Here is a 10352-nt window from a genome sequence, read left to right as displayed (position 1 = left end):
AAGCAGAATGACATTTCTAAGAAATGTCTAATTAAGTATCTGTCTGTGTCTGTAAACATCACAACTTATTTTTCAGTGCTGTGTTCTCATTTAAGTAAAAAACTGGTCTTTATCATCACCTTGAGATTACCTTTTCTAGTATGTTACTAGAAAAGTGAGTGGCAAGAAAGGAATGTGAATTTTTCAGTATACTCTTGATACCTTGGAGTTTTGATGTTTTGATTTTTTTGTTTTAATTTTTGTAGATCTTAGAAGTAGTTATGTAGTAAATGTAGATTTTAGAATAGTAACATATTATCCCTTTACCCTTTAACACACCAGCTCAAACCCCTGTTACCCATTCCCATATCAATTCCCCTAAATTCCACTGGCCTGTTTTGTCTCTTTTTCAAGGTAGAATTATAGGGAACATCTTAACCCTACGGAAGAAGATATAGCCATAGACTCAACAACCTTCAGGCCTAGAATTCTGGAAGGCCTCCAAGGACATTACGTGCTCTGAGGAAGATGAAGAAGAGGGGGTCCCAAAACACCCCCAGACCCAATTCCCAAGAGGCGTGGAGGGGGCAGAACCTGGGTGGTGGCCGGACGGGGATTGGGTGAAAATCATTATAAAAACTGTGGACATCTGTGTTCTGGGAGCTCGGGTTGGGGTATTCCAGAAAGCCTGAGGGGTCATTAAAGCCTTTGTATCCTTATCTTATCTCCTACCTAATTTGACTTGGAGTCTTTTTTTCCCCACAGCCATTTAGGCAACACTCTCTTCCTCTCTATGATTTATAAATGTCTCAAGTAGAACTAATAAGTAAATTTTTTTCTTTCTTTGAGATAAGGCTTTTCTTGGTATAGATATTTTCCTCCAAACTGTGTTGTTCCTTGCATCAAAGTCTGTTTTTCACAGTAGACTTTTTTCCACTGAGATAAAGGTAAAGTTCTATTTTATATACATACTAGTACTCGAATTATTGATCTCTAAATAGCAGTTCAAGGGACCTGAAGAGTACAAACCTCACAAGAGCAAGTATTTTTTCCACACACACAGAAACACGTCAATGTTGACCAGATAAAGTGTTGTGAAATTACTAGTCCCTGTGCTGCCATCTCACTGAAAATTGATTGCTCTATGAGGGATCAAACCAGCATAGTTTGAGTAGTTGAAGTTCCTACTTAATAATAAAAAAATCTTATAAAAACATAATTAGACTGTTAGCAAAGTGGTAATGTGTAGATGAGACATTTTTCCTGGCTGATAGGCCAGAGAGATGGAAAGGCAAGTACAGATATTCTTATAGTCCCTTTGGGAGCTGCAATGTAGATGATATTTCCAAGTAGTGATGCCCGAAAAGGCACATTGAAAACTGCTCAGAGACAGTTTTGAGTCTTTAAGCAGCAAAAGGTATTTATTTTAGGCAATGTTGGGGGCTAGCCAACTCGCACTGGACAAAACTAGCCCAAAGTTATCAGTGTAAAGTCAGGTATTTATACAGTTTTGTGAGATATTACATAATTTTTTTACATGCATATTCATATTATTGCAACATTTCATTATCATATTCATAGCAGGCGGAGCCTGGGTGGAGTCTGGGCGGAGTTGTCCTTTTGGGGTGCTGTTTCGGGGGTCGTTCCTGTTTCTTCATCCTCAGGGGTCCCATTCCAGAAGTCTTCCTTGCTTTGAACTTTTCAACTTTCTTAGTTGACTGTCTTCCTGATGGTGAATTTTGTAAGATTTTGGATTCATGCCCCTATTTTGCCACTTATTCCATAAGGAACCCTTCCTTATGTCTATTTAGGTATGTGTGTGAGCATTTTTGGTGTTCTTTATTTCCCTGTGTTCTTACTTTATGTTCTTTGTGTTAGTGTGTTAGCATTCTTTGGCCAGGTGTTATCTTCCACTAGCCTTGAATTTCGGTTCCTTTAGTTCTTTACCCAGAGCTTACATTCTGAGTTAACTCCTTCAGGGCCCTGCTCTGTTTCAGTAGGACATTTGTGAAAAAAAGAGTGTCTAGTTCACTTTGGCTGCCCTTCAGCTTCTTGTCAATCTCTGTTCTTTGCTCTCTGGGCTAAAAGTGACAATATTTCCCCTATGTCACGATTATACTGTAAGTTTTGCAAATTGCCATTAAAACTTTGTAATATAATTTATAAGGTTGAGGTCCTGTTCATCAAAAGTATATTTCTCATACATATGGAAACTGAACTATGTTGTGGTCTGTCCAGGTGGATGACTACCAAGTCTAGGAATTTCAGGCTGTTGTTGTTCATAAGGACTAAAATTCTGCATTAAAATAAATTTAAAGTTCTAGGTAAAGAAGTTCAGCATATGTTGCTTATAATATATTAAATTTTATAAAGTAAGACTTTAGAAATATTTTTATTTTCTGATCTGTTTTGATTCACCTCACTATAATAATTAAATTTAATGTGACTCCAGTACCATCTTTAATGAATGTGTAAAAGGAATAATAGTTTGGTGTAACACAATGACTTCACTAGAAAAAATAAAATGAATAAAACCCGGTACTGTACTCTCCTATGAAGACAGGTTGAGAGAGCTGGAGCTGTTCAGCCTGGAGAAGAGAAGGCCCTGGGGAGACCTTAGAGCACCCTCCAGCACCTAAAGGGACTACAAGAGAGCTGGAGAGGGACTTTTCACAAGGGCATGGAAGGATAGGAAAAGGGGGAATGGCTTCAAACTGACAGAGGGCAGGTTTAGATTAGATATTAGGAAGAAATTCTTCCCTGTGAGAGTGGTGAGGCGCTGGAACGGGTTGCCCAAGGAAGTTGCTCATGTCCCATCCCTGGCAGTGTTCAAGGTTAGGTTGGATGGTGCTTTGAGCAACCTGGTCTAGTGGAAGGTGTCCCTGCCCATGGAAGGGGGCTTGGAACAAGATGACCTTTAAGGTCCCTTCCATCCCAAAGCATTCTAGGATTCTATGAACCATACTGTCTGTAACTGAAAGCAATGAGTTGTTTAGGTAATACTGTGAAGAGCAGGACTGAGTTATTTGGGTAAATTATTCTTACTCTTCTGTTCTTGTGCAGGCTGCTGTATTGCTGAAGACCATATCTAGTTCACCCAGTCTTCCAGACCATGTGCTCCATGCTTTGAGACCAGGAGGACCTTGGTGTTTTGAAATGAAGATGGAGGCAGTGGGAAAAGCAGAACTTGTTGATTCAGAACTTCCACCAAAGACTTCTGAAAAGCAAGAGACTGCTCCTCATGAATGTGGATCTATAGAACTTGGGACACAAACTCAGAAAGACAATGTGCACATTGCAGCAGACTCTGTGGTGCTCTCTTCAATGCCTTGCTTACTTATGGAACTGAGGCGAGACTCTTCAGAGTCTCAGCTGGCATCTACAGAGAGTGATAAGCCAACGGGTGGTCGAGTTTATGACAGTGACTCTTCTAATCATTGCATGCTTTCCCCTTCTTCCAGTGGGCATTTGGCTGACTCTGATACATTGTCTTCCACAGAAGAGAATGAACCTTGTCAAGCTCAAACTGCTGTAGGGGGACACCTTTCTGCAGTGTCTGGTGCTGCAGTTGGGAGGAAATCCAGGAGATCCAGGTCTGAAAGTGAAACTTCAACAATGGCTGCCAAGAAAAACAGACAGTCTAGTGATAAACAGAATGGTCGAATTACCAAAGCAAAGGGTCATCGAAGCCAAAAGCACAAAGAAAGAATCCGGCTCTTGAGACAGAAACGGGAGGCAGCTACTCGCAAGAAGTACAACCTGCTGCAGGACAGCAGTACCAGCGATAGTGACCTGACGTGTGACTCAAGCACGGGTTCATCAGATGATGATGAAGTTTCAAGGAGCAGCAAGACAATCACTGCAGAGATACCAGGTAGAGGATGTTTTTTAAATTGAACTGTAACACATCTGACATTGTTTCTCAGCTGTCATGCTAAATTAGATGAGTGACACTTGAGAAAAAACAGGAGAACTGCAGCTCTGTGTAAATTTGAAGACTGCAGTGTATTAACAAGACATGGGTAAATTTTAAAATCTGTTCTGAGGTTTCAATTCACTTTTGCACACCAACAAAGCATAAAAATGGTAAATTGGAGGAAGGACTAGCTTTGAATCCTGGAATTTTCAGAACTTTTTCATTGTAAACCTATGTGAGATACTATCAGTGCTGTCAAATCCCATTAGATGGTGATAATCTAATAAATACATTCTTAAGATAAATGGCCAGCTTTGCTTTAATATCTTAAGACCACAGCTTTGCAGCTGTGTTAGAAATAACATGGCATACCTCTTGCCTGTGTTACAGTAAGGCCCTGTTCATTATTGCACTTATGCTGTGCTTTCAGCTCTATGTTTCAGTGCATGACAAACCTGCTTAGCCTTATTGTAAGTTTTTGCAGATTGCAGCTGGTTACATATTTTAAGATATAAATATGAATTTGTTTACACAAGTACCCAAGCTATATCCACACCTACATTTTCAACATCTTAGACAAAGCTGTTACCTTTTTGCTATGTCACAAGGATCTATAATTTCTATATTTTTAATTTTCTGACACATCTGTTTTAAGATAGGAGGCAGCAAATTATAGGGGCCTTCTCATCATTTTATTAGCAAAAGAAAGATTAATTCTTCAAGATTTTTGTCTACTGAGTCTTTGTTATTTTATTAGCCCAAGTGCTGTGGACAAGTTTTGTGTGAAGAATTATTGCAGCATATTATACCATAGAACCATCATCATATCATTATATGGCAATCAAAAATAAAATCACATAAAAATAAACTTTTTGGCTTGCAAATTTTTACTGGATTACATGCCTTTTTGCCTCTTGTGTTAGAAGTTTGGGTTTTTTTGGAGATAAATATCAGCTTCCGTAGGGCAAGAACATTGAAAGGAAAACTGCAGTAATTAGTCTTAAGTTGCCGAACTAATGTTTACTAGATGAATTTTACAAGTAACTGTTTTAACTGACTTGATTATGGTGAATGATTCTGTCACCATGAGAACTGGCATTTTTCCCACATATTGCTAGGAAGCAGGTTGCACAAAGTGCAAATGTTTATTATTAGAAAGTCTGTGAAAAGCATAGTCTCTTTTATTATTGTGTAGTAAACCTTTAACAGAGTTCTAAAAGTATTTTACCAATTTAGTAGTTAGTCAGACTTCTAACTTTCATAGTTTTGTGCCTTTTTATTTACTATATTTACACTTTGCTGGGAAATTAAAGATTAATTTAAAGCCTGTCAAAGACTATTTCATTGAGTTTTGGGATAGGTTTCTCCCCACCTCCCAAACCCTCCCAAACACACAATAAATCCCCCAGGTTATATTCTTTTTTTATGTCATAAAAGGATCTTGTGACCCAGAAAGGCACCACATGGTATTTTCAGATCTGCTTAGATTTCTGACTTCCATTGCAGAGGCCTGAAACCACTTTAGGGTACTTTGTGTCACTAGGCTCTTTTATATTTGAGCTCTTGGTCTTAACCATGAGATGCTTGCAGTGAAGAGGTCCTATTGTAGTGCACAGAAGAACTTGATTATTTAGTGATGATTACACTAAGGCCCAATTTTGCCTGTGATGCAAGATGTGGGAGTGCATAAACCATGCTGAGGAACAATGACATTTATTCTTATTTCATAGCATGTATCATCTGCTTGATGCTAAATTCGATTTATGACATTAAAATGTTTGAGCTGTCCTTTTGCTGCAATTAGGTGCAATGTGTACCTGCCACATTGCGGTTTTCCTTTAAATAGAAACAACTTTGGTTTGTGGGAAACGGTTTCCAAGAGAAAAACATTCTCTATAGAGATAAGGACAAGGTTAGCTATGCTACTTGTGGGTTAATGAAATGTTGTGGTCTTAACAGATGCAGTGGAGCTATGAGTCTGAGTAGGGCTCCCAGCTCTCTGTTGCAGTGGTAAGTTCACATGCCATCTGCAATCCTTCTTCTTGGAACTGGTAAAGTACTCAAATTCTTTTTTTTACTAGAAAGCCATTTTAGTGCACTTGACATTACATTGTGAATATCCTCAAAATTTAGGGAATGAACATGTAGTTAGAAATTATTACAAGGTATCAAAAAACATTACTGGAAATTCATTGCATGAATGTCCTCTGCACACAGTCAAAAGCTAAGAGGTTTAATTTGATGCTTCAACTTGAGTATCAGGACATAAGCATGAAAAAACTTTTGCCTTTACTTTTGAAAAAGTCTGTATGTATTGATGCAGAAGAGTCTTACAGGTAGCCTGTGTTCCCCTTAGTCTTATTGTATTTGGACACTTCAGCTGTAGCGTTGGTTACTGTCTCAACATTACTTATTATTGGGACTGATTTTCAACCAGTCTGAAAAATAGCTTTGCCAATAGAGATGCTCTAAAATTTTTAGCGACAGTTAATGTGGCCTTCACGTATGAAGGTTATACATACTCTGGCTCTTAACCTTCTATCAATGCATGTAGTATAACAGTCAACAGTTTGCTTGTGTGCGGTCTGAAAATTGAAGTGCCACATTTAAGAATACAGTAGTCTGCCATTTAAATAATGCAGGGTTTTGTTGTTATTTTTTAACCATCCACATCACTGGCTCTGAAATATGTTTAGCTAAATTGGTAAAGAAAATGTTCAGTGAATACATAATAATGCCATGAAGTTACAAACAGATCAGTTGTGCAACAGAGAGTCAGTTCTCTCTGCTGAACTCAAATGTCATGTGCATTAAAATACTGTCAGGCTTGCTTTTCTTCTCAAGAAAGATTAGGGAGTTGAGATCTTACTGGTGATACTTGGATACAAGTATTGTGAGCTCCATTGGAGCTAAGCACAATATAAGTTATGTTATTCTGAATGCTTTCTGTGGTGTTAATTTATACCTGAAAATACAGGTTCAATCTAAACTTAATGGGTGCTACTGAGAATCTCCTCAATGACCTGAGCAGTCATAATCCTGTGCTCCTTAATTCAAGAGAATGCCAGGATTTTTGAGTTACTGCAGATGAAGAGCAATTTCTTATCTTTTAATGACTGAACCTCTCTGTTGGCATTTAAGGTTTTGCCATTCTTAAAGACTAGATAGCATTCATGGACTAAGAGGCTGATCTTTGAGCCCTGTAATAGGTTCTGCTAGATCTACTGTTGGTGAGTTTTTCCTTTAAACAATTTCAAATTTGACCATGCAAATTAACTCTGAATGAAATTGGCATGATAACAAGTCTGAGAATCAATATTTCTTTCTGTATAAACACTGTTTTTGGAAGAAAGAACAGGTTTTTAAAAATTGAAATATAGTGGAAAAATATTGGCATTTCACCATTATTGTGCTTTCTACAACTCAGAAAAATCTGAATTGAAATAAGGGTGACTCATGTTTTAGGCTTCCAGAAGAATCTGTTGAAAAGTTTGAGTTTTAATGTTGAAAAGATGTTGCATCTCACTTTGTTAAAAAAAAGGAAAAAAATAATGGTTTTTAATATGCAGAAATCCAAAGGGGGGAGTACAGTATGTGCGAGGGACTCTCAGCAAGGTTATTTCCTCCTAAGAACTGTGCATAGACCTTGGAAAAAACATCTTGCAAGGGTGTGGTGGGTTGACCTTGGCTGGACAGCAGGTGCCCACCAAGCCGCTCTACCACTCCCCTTCCCAAGTGGACAGGGGAGAGAGAATAAGATGGAAAACAACTCATAAAGATAAGGCAGTTTACTAAAGCAAAAGTTTGCATGCACACAAGCAAAGAGAAAAAAAAGGTTTATTCTCTACTTCCCATCAGTAAGCTATGTTTAGCCACTTCCCAGGAAGCAGGGCTTCAGCACGTGTAGCAGTTGCTCCAGAAGGCAAACAACGTAAATAACAAATGCCCCCTCTTCCTCCTCCTTTCCTTAGTTTTTATATCTGAGCTGACATCATATGGTATGGAATATCCCTTTGGTTAGTTTGGGTCAACTGGCCTGGTTGTGTCCCCTTCCAGGATCTTGCCCACCCCCAGCCTAATGATGGGAGGGTGAATGTTGAGAAACAGTGCTGATGCTTTGCCAGCGCTGCTCAGCAGTAGCCAAAACACTGGTGTGTTAGCAACCCATTTCTAGCTACCAATGCAAAGCACAACACTGTTAGGGTTGCTATGGGGAAATGAACTCCATCTCAGCCACACCCAATACAAAGGGATGAATTTGGTTCAAATATCTCAGAATGATGCCAATATAATAACAGGGGAAAAACTCTGTTAAACAGGATTTTCAGTAAGATACTCATTTGGAAATGTCAGTAAGCATAACGTTGTGGGGGAATATACCATTGCTAGTTAGAATGAAGATGCAGCATATCTTCTTAAATTGTTATGTTGTCAGACTTCCTAAATTAAAGAAATTTAAATTTGGTTATTATTTAGATGATACTTAATAGATTACATAAAGAGACAGCGTTGGGGCATTTCTGAAGTGCTTTTTGTAGGAGGTATTGTTTTGAAAATAAGATATGAATCTTGGCTTCTGACCCCTTTTGTGATTGCAAATTTCTTCACCTTTAACCTTGGCATAATTTCAAAGAACTATGGAATCGTAAGTTTACAGATAGCAAAGAAACCAGTTAGATAAATGCTAACATTTTTAGTATAATAAAAATGTGGGTTTAGGCTGGATTTTTTTTTTTTTACCCTGAAAGGCACCAATAAAGAAAAGATTGAATAAGGCTTGTTATAAGAACTGTAAGGGAAGCATTTGAAACATTGATTTACTGCTACTGTAAATTGTAGATATACTATGAATTATGCCTTTTAAAGATAGCATTGCAGGGTAATATACACTTCAATACCTAGTTTCCTCAGTTTACAAAACAATTTTGTCAACTTTGATCATGCTAGAGGATCCCACAAGTTTCATATTTACATATTAAATTGTCAGGTTCTGTAGCTGCTTTGTGTAGTTTAATGTGATGCTTGTCTTGCTTCGGATTACCTTAGGTAACATTTGTGTGTTTGGATGGCATGCACATGTTCTTTATTATTCCTCAAACAGGTACAAATCCTCTGGTTTTTTTGGGTTTTATTGCTTCCTAGATGATTCCTGAGTGAACTCTAAACAAAAAAATATAGACACCATGGCCTTTTGTTATTGATATGTAGAGTAAGGTAATGCTGCTTCTTCTTGCTGCTAAAGTTCTTTCTGATAATCCCAAAGCCAGTCATTTTAATCATCTTTTTGATGGATAGAAGGAAGGAGAACAATTTCCTTCCAACTATGCCCTGTTTTCTACCTTGCCTAGGATTAATGCTAGAAACGCTGCACAGGTGGTAGCTTGTGCAAGGAAGGGCTGGTGTGAGGTTGATCAGTCCAACATGTCATGTGCATTAACCCTGTGATGGAACTGTGTCCATCAGACCTAACAGAGGTTACTTTAACCTCATGTATTAGCATAGCATTGACATATCTTTTCGTGCTTGTATGTTTGTATTGTTTATTCTCTTCATTGGTGTTCATTGTGTTTTTAAAAGTTAGACCAAGAGCTTGGGCTTGGCTACTTTGGATACTGCAGTCACTATATCAGCCTTTATCTCTGTTATCTCTTGTCTGTGTTTTAACAGTCTGTTATAAAAGGGTTCAAGTATGTAAGTAAAATATGCATAATTATTCAGGTTTATCAGTTAAGCGTTAGTATTTTGGATTGCAGCCTAACAGAACTAAACGTTATTGTAAAATGTTTTTTGAAACCTTCAGTTGAATTAAAACCAGAAATTACAAGGGAATTGGACTAATTTGGTATATTTATAAAAAAAGACCTTTGACAGAATTGTCTGAGAATTCTAGAATAAAAATAATTTTGAAGCCAAAATTTCTATTATAAGCTCAGTGAGTGTAAAATTTTTTTACAGTAATACTGTTGGCTGATATTTGGTAATTCCTCCCCCCTTGTCATGTCCAAGGGATAGTATTAGAAAAGTTTTCCTGAGTTAATAAACAATATTATGTTCTTACGTAATGATCAAATGGCCTCAATGTCTTTAAAGCTGGCTTCAGTCCTGCTGGGGGATCTGGAGGAGCGACCAGGGAAATTCTGGGATTGCTTGACAGGGACACCGTGTGGGATAGGAACTGCATAGGCAATGTCCTGGAAGAGGCCATGAACTGCTTTGCCGAGATGCAGAGGCAGACAGAGGAGAAGTTCCGCATGTGGATAGAAAAACTAACCCATCTTGACACGGACGAAGAAAGCAAGCAACAACTGGAGCCCAGGGAACCTAAAATTCAACTAGTTGGCCAAAGAATTCCCCCTACCACACAGTCAAGGGCTTTCATACAGATGTCTGATAGCCAAGTACCTCCACAGCAGTTGTTCAATTTTTACATGGGCTATCAAAATGTCAATGCTACACT

The 10352-nt window shown here is 38.1% G+C and overlaps 1 protein-coding gene across 7 annotated transcripts in view; it reads left to right on the top strand.

Moving 5' to 3' along the window:
- The first annotated feature begins 3041 nt into the window (after window positions 1-3041).
- Window positions 3042-10352, top strand: part of LOC126652440 (uncharacterized protein C18orf25-like) — a 53767-nt gene continuing 46456 nt past the window's right edge. For all 7 annotated transcript variants that reach the window (XR_007631973.1, XR_007631974.1, XM_050339177.1 and 4 more), the window contains exon 1: window positions 3042-3853. Coding sequence is in view for 5 of the 7 variants with exons in the window: in XM_050339177.1 (XP_050195134.1) it covers window positions 3136-3853 (718 nt within the window). In the remaining 2 variants the exon portion in view is untranslated. The remainder of the gene's footprint in view (window positions 3854-10352) is intronic.

This window comes from Myiozetetes cayanensis, unplaced genomic scaffold (genome assembly GCF_022539395.1).
Source record: "Myiozetetes cayanensis isolate MyiCay16 unplaced genomic scaffold, myiCay2020 scf86, whole genome shotgun sequence".
Classification (NCBI taxonomy): Eukaryota; Metazoa; Chordata; class Aves; order Passeriformes; family Tyrannidae; genus Myiozetetes; species Myiozetetes cayanensis.
Note: the sequence above shows the minus strand (reverse complement) of the source record. Positions and strands in the feature narration are given on the sequence as shown.